Source organism: Schistocerca serialis, chromosome 4 (assembly GCF_023864345.2).
Source record: "Schistocerca serialis cubense isolate TAMUIC-IGC-003099 chromosome 4, iqSchSeri2.2, whole genome shotgun sequence".
Classification (NCBI taxonomy): Eukaryota; Metazoa; Arthropoda; class Insecta; order Orthoptera; family Acrididae; genus Schistocerca; species Schistocerca serialis.
Genome location: NC_064641.1, coordinates 793,770,290 through 793,794,284, shown reverse-complemented (window position 1 = coordinate 793,794,284; position 23,995 = coordinate 793,770,290). Strand labels below are relative to the sequence as shown.

General features: G+C 42.7%; 1 protein-coding gene across 1 annotated transcript in view; it reads right to left on the bottom strand.

Moving 5' to 3' along the window:
* Positions 1-22,968, bottom strand: part of LOC126474771 (uncharacterized) — a 790,273-nt gene extending 767,305 nt beyond the window's left edge. Inside the window, exon 1 of the mRNA XM_050102246.1 lies at positions 22,743-22,968. Coding sequence (XP_049958203.1) covers positions 22,743-22,968 — 226 coding nt within the window. The remainder of the gene's footprint in view (positions 1-22,742) is intronic.
* Positions 22,969-23,995: the final 1,027 nt, after the last annotated feature.

The window sequence follows — 23,995 nt, the reverse complement described above, 5'->3', positions numbered from 1 at the left end:
CAGTAATCTGTACCTATCATACAAAATGCGTATTATCTTATAGGATTATAGTTAGACTGACCAGGCAACTTTGACTCACACGGGTACAGGAACAGTGAAATTCGGTTTGTGGTTATTACATGTTCTTAGATATACAAATTGTGGAGTTAACAGGAACTTGTGTAATCAAACGGTGTCACAATTCCTTGATTATTTAAATATATTCACATTCAAGCAGGAGGCAGAAACAAGTGCAACGCACGGGTTATTTCAATAAAGAACAATTTCATTAGACTGTAACTTAAAAAAAAATTAAATTGTGTAACAGTTTCGTTAGTGTTGCCTCTATAGTTGTATGAACAACTGAAACTACTTATCAGATTTTTGTACCGTATATCATTTCGAATATAGACAACTGTAAAGAAACTATAGAGTTGTCTATATCCCAAATAATATACCATCTTAAACTTCGATAAGTAGTTTCGGTTGTTGATACAAGGATCTACAGATCAATCGTGGTAGAGTATTGTGCCAATCTATAGAAGGCCACATCATATACCGGGTGATTAAAAAGTAAGTATAAATTTGAAAACTTAATAAACCACGGAATAACGTATATAGAGAGGTAAAAATTGACACACATGCTTGGAATGACACGGGGTTTTCTTCTTCTTCTTCTGCTTTTACGGCCTCATTGGACCACTTCAGTCAATCATTTCTGGTCCACTTCTTTGGTATTTTCCCCTTCCGAGTGGCCCAGTATCTCTTCATTCGTTCCGATGCTTTTCGTCGTTCCTTATCTGTAAATACCCTTTTCATTGTATGTCGTTTGTCAATTTTTGGTTTAAATCTTATTTCTGTGTCCCTCAACTTCTTTAAATTTGGCGTTTTGTTCTGCAAATCATCCAGAGTTATTTCCAGTTCTTCCATATCCTCTCTTATTTCCTTAAGCGATCCTCCTTGTTGTTTCAAATTCCAGAGTTTCTCAATAATTTTCCTTGATAATCTGGTTTCTGGTGTCCTCAGAATGTGACCACAAAAAGAGGTCCTTTTCTTTCGTATAGTATCAGTGATGGGCTCCAGTTCTCTGTATACCACTTCATTTGGAACTATCCGCCATTGCCCAGCTTTTTGATATTTCTTATTTACGCATGTTCTAGCAATTCTTCTCTCTACTTTTAAAATTTTGTCAATTCTGTTTTTCTGGGTGACTTTAAAAAGAGTTTCACTTCCGTATGTAACCTCTGGTTGAACCACCGTCTTGTAATGTTTTAATTTTGTTTTAATTGATAGACATTTTTTATTGTACGTAGACCATATTAGTTTTTGAGCTTTTACCATTTTATTAGTTCTTGCTCGCCATGCAGGTTTCTCGTCCAATTTATGTGTTATAATTTCACCCAGGTATTTAAATTGTTTCACTATTTTAATTTCCCTATTATTCACTGTGATGTGATCTATTACAAGTGGATCCGTTACCATTATTTCAGTCTTTTCAAATGATATTTGGAGTCCTAATTTTTGTGCTATATTTCGTAAGCTTGTTATTTGTTTCGTGGCTTCCTGAATATTATTAGCTAGTAATGCTATGTCATCAGCAAATCCCAAGCAATTTAGGTTTATTTTATCTTTCTTAGTTCCAATTTTAATATTCATAGGATTTTCCTTGTACCATTCTCTCATTACATATTCAAGAGCACAATTGAATAGCAATAGTGATAAACAATCTCCCTGTCTCAACCCTGTTTTAATCGTAAATGGTTCAGATATTCCTCCTCTAAATTTTACTTTGGATTTGGTGTTTGTTAAGGTTAACTGTATCATTTTTATTAATTTAGGATGAAGTCCAAAATTCCTTAATATTTTCATCATTGAAGATCTATGGATGCAATCATACGCCTTTTTGAAATCTACAAAGGTTATGACTAGTTGTTTTTGCCTTCTTTTGTAGACATCCATAACTAACTTCAAGGTGATTATCTGTTCTGGGCAGCTTCTCCAGGATCTAAATCCTCCTTGATATTCTCCCAGTTCCAGTTCTAGTTGATATTTACAGCGGTTGTATAGTATTCTTGAAATGATCTTATACGTGCAGTCCAAAAGGGAAATTCCTCTATAGTTGTCTGGATTTGATTTTTCTCCTTTCTTATGTAATGGATGTATTATAGCAGTAGTCCAATTTTCTGGTAATTTCTCTTCATTCCAGATTTTTACTATGCATTGGTGTAATGCTATCTTTACTGGTTCTGCTGCATATTTCCAAAGTTCAGCAAACGTTTGATCTTCTCCACTTGCTTTGTAGTTTTTGAGCTCTTTCAAAGCTCTGTAGACCTCATTAATTGTAGGTGGATTTATATTTTCTGCTGGTGTTTTAATTGGGGTTTCTGTGTTTATCTGAAGAAGTTCTGGGGGATCTTCACAATTTAGTAACTTGTTAAATGTTTCTGCTAGAATTTCTGTATTTTTACTATTGCTATGGGCTAGGTTATTATCTTTATCTTTTAACATTAATGTTGGAGGATCATATCTTTGTAATTGTCTGCCAAATATTTTGTAATAGTCTCTTGAGTTTGTTTTTTCACTATTTGTTTCTATCATTAGAAGTATATCTTTTTGGAACTGACGTTTAACTCTCCTTATTATTTTTTGTGTTGTCTTCCTTTGTTTTGTGAATTCCAAATATGATTTTTCTGTTTTTTCATTTTGATGCCTTAACCAGGCTTGGTGTCGATCCAACACTGCTTCATCACATTCATCGTTCCACCACTGGTGTTTTTTCCTTGGATTTATAGGGGCAACTTGTTCAGCTATTTGTTTCAATTTGGGAATTATTTCTTCCAGATCATCTGTTATTTTTATATCCCTGGTTTGTGCTTCATAATCCTCATTTTGTATCAGTTTATGAGGGTCATAGGTTCTCTTCTTCTGGTGGGATTTTTTTCTTCGCTAATGGGGTTAATTTAATTTCTATTTTTATCATGTAATGATCTGATCCGGTATCTGTCCCTCTCAGTACTTTCACATTGTAAATTTCCTTGTGGTAATTCTTATCCATGCAGACATGGTCCAGTTGCCATTCTCCTTTTTCCCAGTCTGGATGTTTCCAAGTTTTTAGTTTACTTGGTCTTCTCTTAAAATACGTCGACTTTGAGATCATGTCATGGTTTCTGCAAAATTCCACTAGTCTTATGCCATTTTTGTTTGTTCTTCTTTGTGGTGTCCATTTCCCTATTATGTCTCTATCTCTTTTCCCTTCCTAACTGGGCATTGAAGTCTCCAATTAAAATTTTGATGTGATTTTAATTAATGTTATTCGTCGTTTGATCTAAGAGCTCCCAAAATTTCTCTACCTCTTCTCTGTGTTCTTTTTTATTATTTTTATCATTTGTCGGGGCATGGGCATTTATTATTGTGTACATTTTATTTGCAGCTTTTAGAGTTAATGTTGAGAGCCTGTGAGATTGTGCTTTAAATTCTATTATGGACTCTATTACTTTCAGACTCACCACGAATCCTGTTCCAAATTGTGGACACTGTTTCATGACTCTTTTCCCTGGTATTCCCTTATAAATCCTATATCCTTGTGATTCTATCGGCTCCTGATCAGTATTTCTCATTTCTTGAAGTCCGGTTATGAGAATCCCCTTGCGATCCATTTCATCCGTCAGATTTTTGAGTTTGCCTGGTTGTATGAGGGAATTTATATTGTGTGTCGCAATGTAGTTTATTTGTCCTGTCTTGAGTTTTGGTCGTCTGTCCGTTTTGGGTATTTTCAGATGCTCCGACTCATCCAAGTTATCTTTCAGGTGACTGCCCACCGTATCCGAGTGCAGTCTTCCTTGGTTATTGCCAAGCGGTGGATTATTCCTTGAAAGATTTCCTTCCATGTTTGACTTTCAAAGGTAGTCAACCTTGTATGGAGCAAGCTCCGAGTTACAACTGCGGTTGTTAGCTGTAGAGGTTGTTTAGTGTTTGGTCCGCGAGAGCTATTTTATTTCGCTCAAGTCCGCCGGTAAACCGGTGAGGACCCCCCTATCCGCCACCTGGGACGCGCCACGTCGGAGTATCACCTCTCCGCCTGCTACGACACCGTAGTAGGTTTTATTAGAATAAAAAATTAAAAAAAGAAAATAAAAAATAAAAAAGGCGCATGAAAGATCTCTTGCACGTATCGCTTGGTGATGATCGTGTGCTCAGCCGCCACTTTCGTCATGCTTGGCCCACCAGGTCCCCTGACCTCAGTCCGTGCGATTACTGGCTTTGGGGTTACCTGAAGTCGCGCAAGTGTATCGTGATCGACCGACATCTCCAGGGATGTTGAAAGATAACATCCGACGCCAATGCTTCACCATAACTCCGGACATGCTTTACAGTGCTGTTCACAACATTATTCCTCGACTACAGCTATTGTTGAGGAATGATGGTGGACATATTGAGCATTTCCTGTAAGGAGCACCATCTTTGCTTCGTCTTACTTTGTTATGCTAATTATTGCTATTCTGATCAGATGAAGCGCCATCTGTCGGACATTTTTTGAACTTTTGTATTTTTTGGGTTCTAATAAAACCCCATGTCATTCCAAGCATGTGTGTCAATTTGTACCTCTCTATCTACATCATTCCGTGATTTATGCAGTTTTCAAATTTATACTGACTTTTTGATCACCCAGTATGTAACTTGGTACATGTTCATATGAGAGACAACTTCTTTAAAATGTTGCTGCGCCAGCACGATAGAAGATTGATCCTAAACCATGCTTTATCAACTTGCAGTCAAATGAAAAATGTTTACACTTTATCATTACAAAATATTTTATACCTGACTATAACCTTATTTAGCATGGATTAGGATTAGCATTTTATCACACTGATAAGTTTAATGAAGTTGTGTCATATGAGGATGTGCAAAGTTACAAAGATGATATGGTCCATTCATATACCATAGGCTAACATAATATGTCGCTTGTGCACAGAATAACTGCATGCATATGACATCATTCGTGAGACGAACAAAGTATTTTAAGTACTTTATATTTAAATTCGATTGCCTGGATAATGAATCAAAACCTGTATCCAAAGTAAATAAATAGATTTTGCTGTTGTACCATAATATGAGAGAAAGTTACACTTGGATTTTATTGGTTAGACAGTATTTAGTTTTCCCAGCTTCAGAGGCGGCTTTTTAGTGTGATAGTATGGTAACTTGTTAACAGCAGATAAAAATCTATAATCCAGTTCTTGGGAAATATGTTGTTGCATTTCCCATGTTATCCGGTGGGAAGCTGGAGTTACTACCCATTTATGAAAGAGTGACTGAATATATCTAATCAAAATCATCCATCTAGTATACTCTCGCTGTTGTAATCATGCAGGCAAAATATTACGTCAGCTGCTACAATGTGATTTACTCTTGTGTAATAGAATTTCAGTTTACCTGCTATGTGAATAGATGTCGTGCTGCGCCTCTGAAAATAAAGATATAGGGTAATCCCGAGGGAGTTGGCCCACTGGGCGAGACAGACAAATGGCGTATTTCACAAATGTACTGCTACAGAGCAGCTTCCATTATTTGTGAGGGGACAATTTTTCCGAACAAGTCTGTGCAAAAGTGTTGCTGTTATTTTTGTGTTAGTTCAGGAGAAAATCACATTTTCTGTTCTGGTAAGCCAAAAAGTTTTATCGTGTGGATACGTAACTTTAGTATTAAGGCTCAGTTTGTACAGTATTGGTGCAGTTTTTTTACTGCGAGTTTCACAGATGTGTAGACGTAAAACTACCCTAAAATAGCAACCGAGTTCGCTACCTGCAGATAGAAGTCAGGGTCGTCCATCTCTCGCAGGCTATCAAGAGAGGTGGACCACGTGTTATCTGGGAGAGATGGACGACACGTTATTTGGAAGAGATGGGCCACATGTTGTTTGGGAGAGATGGACCACGTGTTTTAATGTGGCAAAGATGGACCACAATTAAAATTTAGCTTCAAGGCATGTCGAATGATCCCACTGAATATGACCGCAGTTCCAGACGATGCTCATTTGTTGGAAAGTACGTCTGTACCAACAAATGGAAGAGCAGAATCTCACAAACAGATCAACCAACCAGTCCAAAGCTCCTCAAAAGACCTAATGATCCCAAGCACATAAAAAGAGCAGAATTATTTGCACAAGTCGAATTTCTTCATTGTCATAACTTTGTCATTGGACTCCACTCCTACAAGACCTAAAGGTTCTGAGATTAACTTTTGACAACTGACTACACCTAAGCCAACATAGACAAATTTTTTGGATGAAACGTCACCTGTTCCTTCTAATGTTAAAAAAAATGAATTTTAAAAAGAAGACAGGAACTGTATCCACAATTAAACTTACTGGCAGATTAAAACTGTGTGCTGGACACGAACTCGGGACCTTTGCCTTCCGCGGGCAAGTGCTCTTTCATCTGAGCTACCCAAGCACGACTGATGCCCTGTCCTCACAGCTTTACTTCTGCCTGTACCTCGTCTCCTACCTTCCAAACTCTACAGAAGCTCTCCTGCGAACCTTGCAGAACTACCACTCCTGAATGAAAGGATATTGCAGAGACATGGCTTAGCCACAGCCTGTGGGATGTTTCCAGAATGAGATTTCCACTCTGCAGCGGAGTGTGCACTGATATGAAACTTCCTGGCAGATTAAAACTGTATGCCGAATCGAGACTCGAACTCGGGACCTTTGCCTAAAAGGAAGTAAAGCTGTGAGGAAAGGGCGTGAGTCGCGCTTGGGTATCTCAGATGGTAGAGCACTTGCCCGCGGAAGGCATAGGTCCATAGTACGAGTCTCGGTCCGGCACACACTTTTAATCTGCCAGGAAGTTTCATATCAGTGCACACTCGGCTGCAGAGTGAGAATCTCATTCTGTATCCACAATGTTAAACTCTGCTAAAAGTATTGAAACTGCAAAGGGGAAGATAGATACCAAAAGAAAGCAAACCGCGAAAGACAAAATATACCACCAAAGGAATATACGAGGGTGAGTCAAATGAAAACCTTAAATTTGCAATAACAAATCGAAATTTCGGGCCGCTATCCTGTTAGTTGGTAAGCGTGCTACAAACTGCATTAAGAATGGCCTGTAGGTGGCAGCGCAGTGCAGAAGCACACATACCGTCGCAGTATCAGTATAAAGATCCCCGCCCCAATTACGACTTGCACCAGGGAAGAACAGTGTTCTGTTATTCGGTTTTCGCGTAGTGAAGTTGTGAAACTTATTGAAAATCATCGATGAATGAAGGTTCAGTACGGTGATGCATGCTTGTCACAGCAGCAAGTCTACGAATGGAGTAGGAAGTTCGCAAATGGTGTGACTTCTGCGGAAGATGCTCCTCATCCAGGTCAGGCGCAACGAGTTGTGACTCCACAGAACATTGCAGCAGTTGAAGCCATAGTGAAGGAAAACTACCGAGTGACACTTAATGACATTGCAGCATGTTTACAGATTAGTCATGGGTCAGCACACCACATTGTGTATGATGTTCTCCAGTTTTACAAAGTGTCTGCAAGCTACCGTGGCACCACGGTAGCTGACTCCTGAAATGAGGGAACGACGTGTTGATGCTTGTGAAGAATTTCTTCGGCGCTTTGAACGAGAAGATGATGGCTTCCTTGAAAGAATCGTTACTGGGGACGAAACCTGGGGTCTCTTCCACCAACGGGAAACGAAGAGAGCGAGCAAGGAATGGCGCCATTCCTCATCCCCCAAACCAAAAAAGTTTCGAACAGAACCATCAGCAAGGAAGGTTACGCTGACTCTCTTTTGGGACGAAAAAGGCGTCATGTTGGAGCATTACATGCCTAAAGGGACCACTATCACAAGTCCATCATACACAGATGTCCTAAAAAATCATCTGGGGCCTGCAATCAAATCAAAGCGACGTGGATTGCTGTCAGCAGATGTCCTTTTGCAACATGACAATGCAAAGCCCCACCTGCCCGAACAACAGTTGCAGCAATCACAGACCTGCATTTTGAGTGTCTTCCTCATCCACCATACTCACCAGACCTTGCCCCAAGTGATTTCCATTTGTCTGGACCACTCAGAGACGCAATGAGAGGAAAGAAGTTCCGTTCTGATGAAGAGCTACGCCACGCGGTGCATGAGTGGTTGCGCGGACTACCGAAAGAATTATTTTTTTTCTAAATGAATGTATGCACTTTGTAAGCGCTGGAGGACTTGCATTGAGCGTGGGGGAGATTATTTTGAAAAGTAATACAGCTTCGTACCACTTCTGCACAATAAATAATATTTAAAAAATATTTAAGGTTTTCATTTGACTCACCCTCGTACTAGCGAAGAGCGAAAAAGACCAAAAAAGCTAAAAAAAAAACTGTATATAGCTCATTTTCTGCATCATATGCAAAAAGTTGTAACACTGAAATTATTGTAGAAGACTATGAAGTAATTTTGATGAATGGTGTTTTGATGAATATGTTAGGTGTGGTGAAATATATTGCGAAACCAATAAAAAAGACAATTGTATTCAGTGTGTTTCCTGTTCATGATGGTCACTTCAATGTTCTTTAACATCTGGTGGCAATTATAAGCGCTCTGGTGAGAGAAAGACAGGATAATGCCTGAACAAAGGAAACAACTCATCAGAAAAGCGAATGTTGAATCAAGATTTTTAATAAACTGAATCAATTTGTTTTGATGTAAAATATTTAGTAGCATGATTCTGTATTCATTACAGCATATTCCAAATAAAAATGTGTAACTTTAATTGAAGCTTGTCGTCATGTGTAGCCTGTTTACATGGTCCACCTCTCCCAATACACTATGGGTGAGATGGACCACTTGTGTATATTTTCCTTCTGTCGTATCTCTTGTATTTTAAGTAGCAGTGCTTCGACAATATATTGTACATAATTTTATATGACGTTCTAAACAAACATGCTGCCAGAAGTCAAAGCTGAAAAACACAAAAATTTTCTATTGAAGGAACAAAGTGGTCCAATTATCCTAATCAGCCCCATGTGATTGCAATAGGGGTTTGATTCACAATAACTCACATATGTCACCAGCAAAACTCCCTTGTACTGATTTTTTAAACTAAAAGGTTGTAATTCAATGTTTAGAAGAAAAGAAACAGTGTGCAATCATATTAATGAGAGGAGCGAAATGTTTACTTACATTGTATTTTAACATTCCAATTAATTACCATATATTCGTTATTTATATACTCTGGAAAGTTTTTTCAGTGCTCTATGTTCTTTTCCCTTTACAATCTCACAACGAAACCCGTTTCCGTGTCCGTAGTCCCACAGATGATTTTCATTATCATTCCAGAACGAGACAGCACATTTCCTTTCTTCACTCAATAAGCAGGAACGTCTTAAGAATAATTAATTGGTACATCACCGTATCAAAGAATAATTATCGTCTTTATAATTAGATTTATGTCGCTCAAGGAAAAAACCTCAATAGTGTTATTTAGGTTTTCTCACTCGTTCACTGATGTTCTCTCTTCGAGTCCTCCTTAATCCCAACAGATGACAATACCCTCGTCTGTCATAGATCGTCTCTTTTCCGGCATGAAAAACGAAATAAAACACATTTTAACTACTGCTTCTCCTTTAGCTATACAATTTAAAACATTTTTATTGAATTTTCTCGCTTTGAGAGAACTGAAGGGCGATCTGTTCAATTTTTAAAAATCTTTCAACAACCAAGATCGCATAAAATATTTTTTTTTATTTAAGACAACCGGTTTCAACAGACTATGCTGTCATCTTCACGTCTTAAAATATTTAATTGTAAACATGTTTATTTTACACTGACCTCACGCACAAGATGTCAAGGTTCAGCGATGACAAACATTTTATAATGTGCTATTTTTGCCCATTTAACATCTTGTCCGTGAGGTTAGGATAAAATGAACATGTTTTACAACAAAAGATTTTTAAGACAAAAGATGACATCATAGTGTGTTGAAAATGGTTGTCTTAAAAAAATATTTAATGCGATCTTGACTGTTGAAAGGTTTTTAACAATTAAAACATTTTGCTTAGATTATATTCCATTTCTGTACTGCGAGAAATTATCGGAATTTCATGAGGTACAAAAGACACAAACTTACGAATGAAGTTTGTGGAAAATATTTACGTGAAAAAGTGTTACCTTACAACTTTGGCATGATTGATTTGAAGATGGTTGTATGAACAACCGAAACTGGTTATCTGCATTTTAAGATTGTATGTTATTTGCGATGTAGAAAATTTTAAAAATTTTGTAAGTAATAAATTTAAAGAAAATTTAAAGAATCTGTAAACTCGCTATCTCCATTCTTGATAATGTTGGATGTTACTGTTATCACATCGTATTTTCACTTGACTCATACTCTCGTTTTTACACTAAAGGTTCTGTACATTTATTTTCTTACAATCAAGGGCTTTTAATACGTGTGAAGTTTCGTAACGGCTTTATTCCAACTAATCTCCTCTTTCTCGCAGAATATGCAACAAACATGTGGTAGAATCCTGTTATTTAGATTTACCTGTTTTTAACAATTACACAGTAATGGACTTATTACGTGTTTAAATTATGAGTTTCCGTTTATTTTCTATGCAACATGGCATTGTACGAGATGATATGAGATAAACTTTTCACTCTTGAAAAGACTGAACACTAGAATAACAGCTGTCATTTTTAATATTTGTCAGAAATGCTTACGAACTAGAAATAGAAGACACGGGAGGCGTAAAATGTAAAATATATGGCTCTTGTAGCCAAGATTACAACACTGTCATTCGAAGCAGCTTAAATGTTGGAAAAGGCCGCTGACGGAATGCTGTCCCATGTCGGTTTGCAAACGGCACTACAATTCGGTGGCTCCATCATTTAGCTGGCGTCGAACAGTTTACCAATGTTATGCCCTGACTGGCATTTGAGTATAACATGGAAGCCATAACTTATAAATTTAACATTATTTATTAGTTAAGTGGTCAAATAAGAAACTGTATGGGTAAAAAGTCTCTCATCAAGGTATTGATTATAACGTACTTGTAAATGTAACCGGACTATAAAATTTGAAAAAACAAGAAATGTTGCTAATGGTATGAATCATTTTTGGTGCTGCTGGGTTGTTCCAAACAATGCCCCAAGTAAGAGGACTGCGCTGGAAGCAATAGAGGGTGTGAACCTTGCGGCAGCCAGTGAGATTACATGTTGCCGCGGCTGCGGTCGCAGGTTCGAATCCTGCCTCGGGCATGGATGTATGTGATGTCCTTAGTTAGGTTGAAGTAGTTCTAAGTTCTAGGGGGCTGATGACCTCAGATGTTAAGTCCCATAGTGCTCAGAGCCATTTGAACTATGTTGCCGCGGGCTTGCGAGCAATACTGACCAATTACCTTTCGGGAATGTTACTTATCTGTCACTGAGCATGAAATGTATATTTGTATTATATCGCACCTCGGTAAGAGCAGTGACAAAACCAAAAAAATGGAATATTGGAAAATCCCGACTTACATAATTAATTCTATAAGACTTACATTGAAACAGTATTAGCTTCCCTTAAATTTCAAGTAAGTATTGTTGGCAGTAAATGCCATTATATTTTTCGTGCACGTTGGGGCACTTCACACACATTTTTTGGGGACAAAAACTAAAGGTACCGTTTTTCGACTTGCGTCGCTTTACTTTCCGGAGTGAAATATGTGGATCATTTTGTATGTGGATCTACAGATTACTTATTGATGCGGGAATGTGGCTTTGTGATAACTATGGTTTTGTTATTTCGCTCACCAACAATGTGGCAAACAAAATAATTGATGTGATTCTTCAGTTTCTCCTGGCGTATTTGTTGCTCGAACAGTCCACGGTATACTGCCGGTTCATAGTGTCCAACGGGCACAATATTTCGGCGATCAGACATGTCGCCATCGTCAGGTGCGCTGACGAACTGAGCTCCTCAGGGCGGGCGGCCGACTCTCAGAAGAAGACTCTCAGCAAGAAGTACGAACTGGCGACCAGGGCGGACGTAGCAAGCACACCGACGCTACGACAGATTCCGACGCCCACGTCTTCGCGACTGCAGGCGCGCGGGCGCGGACGGCGGAGAGAGCGGCCCGCGGGAGGAGGGGATTTAAATCGGCCGCCCGCCCACAGGAGCTCGTCATGGAAATGATGAAGGAATTCAGGGAAGCCCAGAAGCAGAACACACAGATCCTCGTTGCCCTTCAGGCAGCAGTCCAGCAGTCGCTCCCCTCTGCGACTTCCTCAGTAGTTTCAAAACCCCATCATGGATAGACGACCAAACATCCAAGGCCTGACAATGTGCGTCTTTTACGCAGACAGCATTGTTAATCAAGAGGTCGAGTTCAGAGAACTCATGAAGGAGTTCTCCACCGACATATGCATGATGGGGGAAACCCACCTAAAACCTGGAATAAAAGCGACAGTTCCCAACTACGTTAGCTACCGCAAAGACAGGCCAACCCAAGGCGGAGGAGTGGCCATATACATAAAAAGAGGGATCCCCCACCACCAGGTATTCTTACCAGCTACCAATAAAATCGAAGCAGTGGCGGTGAAGTAGCCACTGCCACCGGACCCCTAACAACCGTTGCAATCTACCGACCCCCACAAGACCAGATAGACGAGGGAGACATAGCTGCTCTAGGGCAAATTGAAGGCAAACTCATAATAGGGGGCGACTTCAATGCCAAACATCCTGTTTGGAATTCTAGAGTAACCTCCAGAGCAGGCGCCAGATTGCAACAACTAACGCGCAACCACCATTTCGAAACATGGGGTCCAGTAGAGCCCACACATTTTCCAAAAAAATGGAGGCAGGCCCGACGTGTTAGACATAGCTCTCACCAGGAGGATTACGGAGTTTGTGACCGCGAGGACAATCAACAGAATGTCCTCCGACCACAACCCAGTGATTCTAGAGGTCGAAGTGGGAGAATGGGTAGCACTCCCACGGTACCAGACGTCTTACAAATGTACAAACTGGGAGCGATACCGAGAAACTGTCGCCTCTGATATCGCTCGCGCTCCGCCACCTACTGCCGAAACAGTAGAACAAGTGCTACAAGACCTAACAGGTACCGTCCTGCAGGCAGCAGAAGAGGCCACCCCTCCACAAAGGGATGGTCCGCCGCCGCAGATACAGCTCCCAGAACACCTGCTAGCTCAAATTCGACATAAGAATAGAGTGGCAAAAGAGTGGAAGATAACCAGAAATCAGGCCACAAGGAGGCTGCTCAATCGTCTACAGAGAGAGTTGAAGGTAGCGCTCAATGAGCACAGAAACCAGCAATGGCAAAACCGCCTCACAGCCCTCAAAGTAGACGATCACACACTTTGGCAAGCAACCAAACAATTCACAAAAAGACGCGCTAGGATGCCGCCACTGCACGGCGAGCGGGGTCTGGCCTACAGCCATGCTGAAAAGGCCAACGCCCTCGCCGACTCCTTCGAGAATCAGTTCCAAGCGGCAGAACCCCAGGATGATGAGCATGAAAGAGTGGTCCGTCGTCAACTGGCTGTCTTCCTCAATGCTGAGGAGGACCCAGAAGACGAACCCACAGTCTTTGCCCCTGAAGACGTGGCAAAAGTAATTAAGTCTCTCCCCTCCAAAAAGGCGCCAGGGCATGACAGTGTCACCAATCAGTTGGCCAAAAACCTCCCACCCACGGCGATCGAACACCTCGCGAACGTCTTCAACGAGATTACTCGATCCCGCGAGTTCCCAGCTTGCTGGAAACACGCGGAAGTGGTCGCGATACACAAACCAGGGAAAGACCCTCTATTCACGCAGCACTACAGGCCGATTAGCCTCTTACCAACTCTCAGCAAGATCTATGAGCGCCTCCTGCTAAGATCCATACAGGAACATATTACCAGAGAGCAACTTCTGCCGGATTTCCAATTCGGATTCCGGCAGAACCACTCTGCCCCACAACAAATCATGAGAGTGATTGAAGCAGCCACAGAGGGCTTCAACCACAGAGGCTACTGCGGGATAGTGCTACTAGACGTAGCCAAAGCCTCTCAGTATGGCATAGAGGGCTACTCTACAAGTTGTACACACAAGGGTTCCCCAGGAGCATAGTTAAGCAGATCAAAAGCTTTCTCTCGAATAGAACTTTCTCTGTCAAAGTAGAAACAGCCACCTCCACCAAAAGGCGTATTCGTGCCGCAGGGATCGGTCCTGGGGCTCGTTGTGTACAGTCTGTACACTGCGGACACACCAACGGCCCCCCTGGTGCACACCGCACAGTACGCTGACGATACAGCCTTCTACACAAGAAATGCGAACAAGGACCTGGTCATTCGTAGGCTACAAAGGGTCTTAGATGACACAGAAACTTGGGCCCGTCGCTGGCGAATCACCAGCTCCGAAAAGACGCAGGCTATGCTGATTACCCGTAGGCTCGGAAGGCGCGAACCCCCTCAATGCCCCCCCCCCCCCCCCACCTTCACCTAAACGGAACCCAACTCCCCTGGCGCAGAACCGCCAAGTATCTTGGCGTAACCTTGGACTCTCGTCTTACGTGGAAACCCCACATAGACGAGGTCCACAGGAAGGTCTGCGCCAGAATGTCCATCCTGTACCCAATCCTCAACTCATCCAGCTCCCTTCCCTGCTAAGTAGGAGTGAACGTATACCAGGCCCTGATCCGGCCAGTCATGGAATACGCGTGTCCTGTCTGGGGACACGCGGCGAAGCAGCACCTGGACAAACTCCAGAGGCTGCAGAACCGCGCCCTCAGGAGGTCACTGCGTTTACCTCTTGGATTACCCATTGACGATTTGCACTCCGCTGCCGAAATCCCACTCCTGAGAGAGCGTTTTCAAGACCTGGCAAGGGCCTTCTATGAAGGTTCTTCCAGGTCAGGAAGCGCCCTCATCCACTCCCTAGGTCGGTATGACATGTCCCGCGATAAGCACAATCGCCCCATGACGATCTTCGACGACTAAGTCGAAGAGAAAATCCCAATATCCATTCCCAAATCCTGCTCCTACCCAAATAACTACAATTATCTTGCCAAACCTCAGGCAAGTACCAGACACACACAAAACAATCATCACATGTCACAGACACCAAATAGTACAGACATAATCACACACACAAGTACACAGGGGAGTAAAAGCCGAAAGGCTACAAACTCTCCCTCACACTTCCCCAAAGAGGGGAAAGTAAAAGATGAGAGCAAGCAAGTGTGGAGCTCAGTTCGTCAGCGCACCTGACGATGGCGACATGTCTGATCGCCGAAATATTGTGTCCGTTGGACACTATGAACCAGCAGTATACCCGTGGACTGTTCGAGCAAAATAATTGATGTTCATTGTGAAAGTTCGTTTACATATCTTAACAGTCTGCCTAAGCTTTAGTATTCGATTCACGTTTGGTAGCATTTCTGCTAGCAATGCTTGATCAAGATCCAATATCTCTGCTGTCACTGCACTGGGACACATACTTGGAGTGTTGACACCATGTCGGTACAACTTACAGGGTTTTATTTTCTGATGTGTTAAGATCCAACTGTGACCCCCTACTCAGACTGTACTCTCAGTGGAAATGAGTCCAGTACTTTGGGTACAGTCGTAACATTCATAAGTGGAAGGTTATTATGAACTAAAAGGGCTGTTACAACCTTACGTCGTAGACGGGCACCCCTCAGTAGTTCACTGCGCCTGCAGCTAGAATAGGCTACCCGCCTGGCGGCCTTATACGTGCTATCTCCATACGCACTGCCCGCACGGCCAATCCCGACCGTGAACGCTCGGTCAGTGCCAAAGTGTCGATGCGCTTCATTTTTTGCCCACCCCTGTCCACCTGTGCCTGAGGGATCCCAGTGCCCACTGATGGGCATGTGTGCTGGAACAGCCTAAAGTTGAATATACAACCAACACGCGGAAAAATGCTGCTCTCGGAGCACAAAAAATGCAAATATGTTCCTGTTTATTTAAAAGACTCTGAAAAGTGGGTTACCAGCTGCTACATTCTACCTTCCTCACCATCTAAATTTTTTCCCAAAATTTTGGTATGCGAACGTATTCGCAGTTGTTTTCAACACCCAGCTCACCTCAAACTTCCACAAGCTCCCTTAAGTGTAACTCGCTCATATCCGCTACTCCATCGCTGTAAGTCTCTCATACTCATTCATTCCCAGTCGCCCTTTATCACTCACTCATTCAGCCAAACTCGTTGGCATCATCTTTTCGTGTCTCTCTGTCACTGTGTCCTAGCCATAGTCTCCTCCGTTCTGTCCCACCACTACAGTCTTCTCTTACAGTCATTGTCTCCCTGTTGCTCTCACTTTCTGCTAATATCTCATTCCTTTTCTCCTACTGCTGCTGTCTCTTCTCACTGCAACTGTGTCTTTCTTCCTCACTGTTATTGTCATATACTCTGTCTCTTATCATCACTGGCTGTCACCCACTTCCACTTTCTCTTTCTCTTTATTCCTCTCATACTGAGACTGGCTCCTTCATTCTTTCCCTAGCACTGTTCTGCCACTGTCAATTATGTTCCACAGCCACTACGTCCCTGCCTTTCTCTTACACTGCCATTGTCTGCTTCACTCTTTCTATAACATAATTACTGTTTACTATTGCCCAGTATTATTACTTTTTCTTATCTTTGCCACTACCCCTGCTTTCTTCTCTCTCAGCATACATCTACATCTACATCTACATGGATACTCTGCAAATCAAATTTAAGTGCCTGGCAGGCAGTTCATCGAACCACCTTCACAATTCTCTATTATTCCAATCTCGTATAGCTCACTGAAAGAATGAACACGTTTATCTTTGCGTATGAGCTCTGTTTTTCCTTATTTTATCTCGGTGATCGTTCATCCCTATGTAGGTCGGTGTCAACGAAATATTTTCGCATTTGGAGGATAAAGTAGGTGATTGGAAGTTCGTGAGGAGATTCTGCAGCAACGAAAAACGCCTTTCTTTTATAGATGTCCAGCCCAAATCCTCTACCATTTCTATGACACTCTCCCATATTTCGCGATAATACAAAACGTGCTGCCTTTCTTTGAACTTTTTCAATGTACTTCGTCAGTCCTATCTGGTATGGATCCCACACTGCACAGCAGCATTCTAAAAGAGGACGGACAAGCGTAGTGTAGGCAGTCTCCTTAGCAGGTCTGTTACATTTTCTAAGTGTCCTGCCAATAAAACGCAGTCTTTAGTTGGCCTTCCCCACAACATTTTATATGTATTCGTTCCAATTTAAGTTGTTTGTTATTGTAATACCTAGGTATTTAGTTGAATTTACGGCTTTTAGATTAGACTCATTTGTCGTGTAACCGAAGTTTAACGAATTCCTTTTAGCACTCATGTGGATGACCTCTCACACTTTTCGTTATTTAGGGTCAACTGCCACTTTTCGCACCATTCAGATATCGTTTATAAATCGTTTTGCAGTTTGTTTTGGTTTTCTGATGACTTTATTAGTCGATAAACGACAGCGTCATCTGCAAACAACCGAAGACGGCTGCTCAGATTGTCTCCAAAATCGTTTAGATAGATAACGAACAGCAAAGGGCCTATAACACTACCTTGGGGAATGCCAGAAATCACTTCTGTTTTACTCGATGGCTTTAGGTCAATTACTACAAACTGTGTCCTCTCTGACAGGAAATCACAAATCCAGTCACATAACTGAAACGATATTCCATAAGCACGCAATTTCACTACGAGCCGCTTATATGGTACAGTGTCAAAAGCGCTAATTTGTTTACATGCGAAAATTTTTGGGAAAAGTTTTAAAGGTTATGAGGAAGGTAGAAAGAGACAGTTGGTACCCCACTTTTCAGTTAGTCTTTTAAATAAACAGGAACATATTCGAATTTTTTGTGCTCCAATAGGAGCATTTTTCAGCTGGTTTCCTTCTTTTCCCTGCCACATTTCGTATATCTCACATGAAAAAAAAGTATTGGTTAATAAAATTTAGATAGTTTGCTTATGTGAAACTAAAATTAGGCAAAACTAGTTTTACACCTCAGACTGGATTTTACTTTCGAAAAATTTTACGTGTGCTCCAGTACTGCAACATGGGGTTCCAGATGGTAACGGAAACACTTTACGGCATGTTTCTCCGTGCTACTACACTCCATAAAATACGTTTTTGCTTCACATCGGACTTCCCATGTGTATTTTGCGTGTAAAAATAGGGTATACGGAAACGGAGAATGAAGCAACGAAATTTTTCAATGTTACAGCAATTTCCTGTTCACAGTCGTCTCGCAATCCGCGTGTAGGTTTTGGTATGCAAAAAACAAGTTTTTGGGGGTGTCTAGATAATGGATGAAGATGTTTGAAAACGGGCTGATAGCTCTTTTAGATAAAAGTCTAGAGAACAAACCATGAAATGTTAACAGCCGCGCGGGGTATCCGCGCGGTTTGAGGCGTCTTGCCACGGTTTGTGCAGCTCCCCCCGGTCACTGGATCGAGTCCTCGCTCGGGCAAGGGTGTGTGTTGTTCTTAGTGAAAGTTTAAGTCAGATTACGTAGTGTGTAAGCCCAGGGAACGATGACCTCAGCAGTTTGGCCCCAAAGGAACTCACCACAAAAATATTAGCAATTTTCTGCTATTATTTATTATTTACCTATCGCCTCATACCAGATTTTACCTGTAGAAGTTGGATAAATTTGAAACTCTGTATCTTGGAAACGGATAAAGGATCAAGAAAATTTTAAACGTTGTTCTTCGGAGTATAACATAAAACTTTCAGCGATTTGCTGTGAATAACCATTTTGGAGTCTTCAGCTACTTTTTGGTCCACTGATGACGGTGAAAATGTAGTAAAGAACACTTTTTTGGTCGTGAACAAACGGAGCCTCCTTAAGTCCCATCAAGCCCACCGTAGACCACATAAAATGCTGAAAGAACGAACCGATTTGCTCATTTGAAAAAGTAAGATTCGTACTTTGGACCTGTACTGTAACCGAGAGAAATGACGCACTGTTTAGCACACTGGATTCGCATTCGGGAGGACGACGGTTCAAACTTGTGCCCGGCCATCCTAATTTAGGTTTTGCGTGATTTACGTAAATCGATTCACGTCGGGATCGTTCCTTCTAAAGGGCACGGCCGACTTCCTTCCCTAACCCAATGGGACCAATCACCTGCTGTTTGGTCCCCTATCCCCAAATCAACCCACCAACCTGTACTTTAGGGTAATGGCATAAGACGATCCTTCTATCAGCTGTACAGATGGTCTTTAGCCCAAGGTTATCCAAAACACTTGACCCTATTTTTTTTACCACCGACAGAACCCGAGCAGTGAGTACAGGAAAATTTCCGTTTCTACAGGGGCTAGGCAAAACGATGTGATCAGTGGCAGTAATGGCATGGTTGCGTCTGACGCTCATTAACGGAGGTAAGGAACATGTCGCACTCGAGTGTGTGTGTTGAATACGGACTAAACATCAGTGCAGGTTGTTTACTAGTAGTGCACACTTCGTATCTGCATTCAGAGGCCGAGGTCGACGGGCAATAAAAGACCCAACAGAGTTCCAGAGAGGGCAGATTGTGGGAGACGGATTAGCTGGAGCACCACTAACCACGACAGCCAACTTGCCGAATGCTTCAAGAGCAACTGCTTCAACAGTCATGACAGCCTACATAAAACATGGAAAGACATCATCGTGTAAACGTAATAGCGGGCGCAAATCAAACCTAAATGACAGAGATCGTCCTACGCTAACACGAATTGTGCGAAAACAACATAAAAATTCGGTGACTAAAGTGGTTGCAGAGCTCAATAGCCATCTTCGAGACCAGGTATCTATCTACAATGTCCGCCGAGAACTCCATACAACGAATATTCATGGACGAGCAGTTATACCGAAACCATTAGTGACGAGAACCAACGCAAACAAGCGTAAAACCTGTTGCGAGAAGCATAAATCCTGGACGGATGATCAGTGGAAGGACGTCATATGGTCCGCCGAGTCGACGTTTTCTTTATTTCCAACATCGGGCCGAGTTTACGTATGGATTACTCGAAAAGCAGCCTATAATCCTGATTGCTTGATTCCATCGGTTAAGCATGGAAGTGAAAGTGTGATGGTGTGGGCAGCCATATGACGGTATTCTGCTGGTCCCATCATTACTCTCAAACGCGGTGTTACAGCCAACGATTATGTGGACATTTTAGGTGATCAGGTGCACCCTGCAATTCAAATGTTGTTCCCAAACAATAATGCCATATTTCAGGACGATAACGCACCCATTAAAACAGAAAGGACAGTACAATAGTGGTAAGAGGAGTGTGCAGCTGAACTGCAGCGTCTTCCCTGGCACAGTCCCCGGACTTGAACATTATCGAACCCTTGTGGGCGGTATTGGAGCGCAGACTTCGGAGCAGATTTCCGCCTCCCTCGTCACTACAGCAGTAAGAAGAGGTTCTGGTCGAAGAACGGCATAATATTCCACTGGAGACTATACAATCATTATATTCCAGTATTCCAAGAATAACCGCAAACCGCTCCCAAGTAAGTATAGATGGAGCCGTGCATGGCTCGTGTTCTTGCCATATCTCATTTGACATCCTGTTTTTAACGTACTCCCATCTCGTTATGTTAATTTCAATTACTGGTATCACTGAATTGCCGCCTTGCCAGCCCGTGAGCTGCAGCAGCGGCGTTTATCGATATAAGCCCAAGCGTATTATCTTTGCTGACTGCTATTACTTCCCGGTTGTCGTGTATTGTGGGTTAGTTCGGATCTGCCAGTGAGTTGGGAAGCGCTAGCAGTGCATTTCGGACCTGGCAGTGTTTGACTTAGGACGCAGCAGAAGTAGTCGGTGCGCAGCTACAGTGAGGTCCGGACAGCCATGACTCCCCCGGCGGTTGCCGATACATATCTCTAAAGTGCGGACCACCTTGGTTGGTCGTAGGTCGGTCGTCTTGTTGGACGACGTGTATGTTGGCTTGCGATCGCTTATGGGTTGCTTGCGTGTGCCGACTCGTGATTCGTCCTTGTTATTGCACAGTTGATGTCGTTAGTATTGTCTAGTCCCCCGTGCAAGTGTTGGTGAAACTGTGTGTAGCTTGAAACGTCGACTGCTCAGTTATTTTAGTGCTGTCTCCATGCTGACGTGTGGCAGTCGGTCGGTTGGTGTGGATCAGCCAGGAAATCTCCACGCGGCGCAGTGGGCCGGGCCCGCTGGCGGTCTCTACGCAGTGTCGGAATATGTGGGAGCTGTTCCGATTGCTACGAGATTCACAGCTCACCGACCCAGGACATCAAAGTTGAGTAGTGATTTAATTACCAAAGCCAGTCTGTTCACATTGTGTCGTTGGTTTTTATGGTTGGCTGTTGAGGGTATTCCCGTTAGTAACAGCGAGTGTTCGAGTTGGCGAAGATTTGGCCACTATTCGGTGGAGTTTAATTTTATTTTGCTTATTGGAAGTCCAAGTGCACCAACGGAATTTTCTGTCTTATGGCCGTTAGCGTTCCGGTTACCTGCCCTGACCGCTGACGTAAAATTCAGGCAGTGTCCTTTCCACACCGTGTTGTCACTGTCCAACACGTGTGTGTAGTTTTGACAGCTTATGCATACTTGGTTATGACGGCTATGCCGTTTACGTTTTGCCTTTGGAGTTCCGTGTGTACTGGTCGTGTGGAAGGCAAATCGCTTTGTCGGTGGGTCCGTTGACTGTCTCTTGGTCGGGTTGCCGGCGGATCGGATATAGTTTGGCCGACTACCTGTCTCCCCTAAGCGAACGTTAATATTTCAAGTGCAGACTGACCCCCGGAAATTTCTGAGCGCCGCTGGCTGTACTGCCTTTTGTTATTGGTGTTTGACTGTGTATTTTAATGGCTCATAGCTGATGGTTTGAATTTGTATGCTTTTAGTTGGGTTTTAAATAATGGGCCTTCAGCCTCTTTAAAATTGAAAGTTCCTTACATGTCAAGTCTTGCATTGTTTGGGCCTTCAGCCTCATTTAAAATATTTTGTTGGATAAAGCTTTGGGCCTCCTGCCCTTGGAAAATTTATTGTAGTTGTGTTTTTCAATAATGAGCCTTCAGCCGCTTTAAAATGTAAATTCCTTACTTGTTAAATCTTAGATTGTTTGGGCCTTCAGTCTGCGTAAAATATTGTTTAAAGATAAAGCTTTAGACCTTCTGTCTACCAAAAATTATTTTAGTTGTTTTAAGTAATCGGCCTTCAGCCGTTTTTAAATTAAAGTTCTTGTCTTTCAAGTATCAGACTGTGTGGGGGCTTCAGTCTAATTGTAGATAAGGTCTTCTGTCTTGTGTGTGTGTGTTTTTTTTTTAAATTAATTTTACCTGCAGTCTTAAATGATGGGCCTTCAGCGGTCTTTAAATTAAATTTGTTTGCTTTTCAAGTGTTAGATGTGTTGGGCCTTCAGCCAAGTTGCAGAACTTACTTGCGTGAGGCCTTCTGCCTTCTGAATATTCTGGTTTGAGTCTGAATTTTAAGTTAATGGCTTTCAGTTTTTAAACTTGAGTGGTTGTGCCCTTAAGATAGTGTGGCCTATATAGTCTATAAATAAGTACAAAAATTTTTGCTGTATTGTTTGGACAACTAATTAAAGTTATCTATGTTTGAGTGTAACTGTCAGCTCCCTTTTGGCCCCTTCCCACAATTCCCGCGGTCTTAAGCAGGGCGTGTCACAGGTGTTCACATTATTTTGCTTATCCCCTGTATGCACGGTGTTTTAGGCACGCGCGCTGTCGCACGCGTAGCGATCTAGGAGACATTGGCAGGAGGTAAGAGAGGGCGGTACTGACCGATGGTGGCCATGGTGGTGCCGAGCAGCAGCAGGGCGAGCCCGACGGTGAGCGCCTTGCAGGCGTTCCAGAGGCAGCGCGAGGTGACCTTTCCGCGCACCACCTGCACGTTCCAGCGCGCGCTCGACGCGGCCACCGACTGGTGCAGCGAGCGGTGGCGCGACGCCGCCTGCGACGCCTTGCGCCGCACCGTCCAGTTGGCGCCCAGGAACGCGCCCTGGTGCATGGCCGAGAGCGCGCCCGCCGCCGTCTTACACGGCTGCAACACCACCACACCGCGCCGTCACTACAGCTGCCGCAGCCACGGACCAAACACACACATCACATCACAAACTTTCTGCCACATCAAAACTCTTACAACACTACCTTATTCTTTACTTTAAAAAATAACGAAAAATATGTAGAGAGAAAACCTTGTACTACTCAGTTAAGTAATGTCAATAAATTGTAATGCAAAGTGAGTCGTGCGTGGCTCGTGTTCCCGCCATCATGTATTTTACACCCTGTTTTTAACGTACTTCCACTTCATTACGGTAATTTAAATTACTACTGTCACTGAGTTGTTGCTTTGCCTGACCGTGACCGGTGCTAGCAGCGCGTATCGATGTATCCCATCTTATAGTATCTTTGCTCGACTGCTATTACTTCCCTGTCGTTGTCTGTCGTGAGGGAGTTCGGGCTGCCAGTCAGTTGGAACGTGTCTGGAGTGCAGTGCCGACCTGCCAGTTGGGGAGTTGCAATGCGGCACTAGTGCAGTAGGGTTGGAGCTGTGAAGTGTGCGTCGACATGGCTCGCCTGACCATTGCTGCCACAATCGCATTATTTATTTTGCCGCCAACCGGTTTCAACCCGCGATGGGGTCATCTTCAGGGAAATTTACTCCATTTGGTCGCTCACTGTTACCAACCGTGCACAGGCAGGGTGACGACTCCAGCGAGCGACCAAATGGTGTAAATTTCTCTGAAGATGACCCCATCGCGGGTTGTAACCAGTTGGCGGCAAAATAAAAAATGCGGTTGGTAACTATGATAGTTACCAATCGTGCGCAGGCAGGGTGACGACTCCAGCGAGCGACCAAATGGTGTAAATTTCCCTGAAGATGACCCCATCGCAGGTTGAAACCGGTTGGCGGCAAAATAAATAATGCAATTGTGACTGTCACTTTGAATAATTGATTTCTGATAATTAACTGTGTAGAGGTGTTTTATTTAGTAGACACACTCTGAGGTGACGAAAGTCGTGGGGTATCTCCT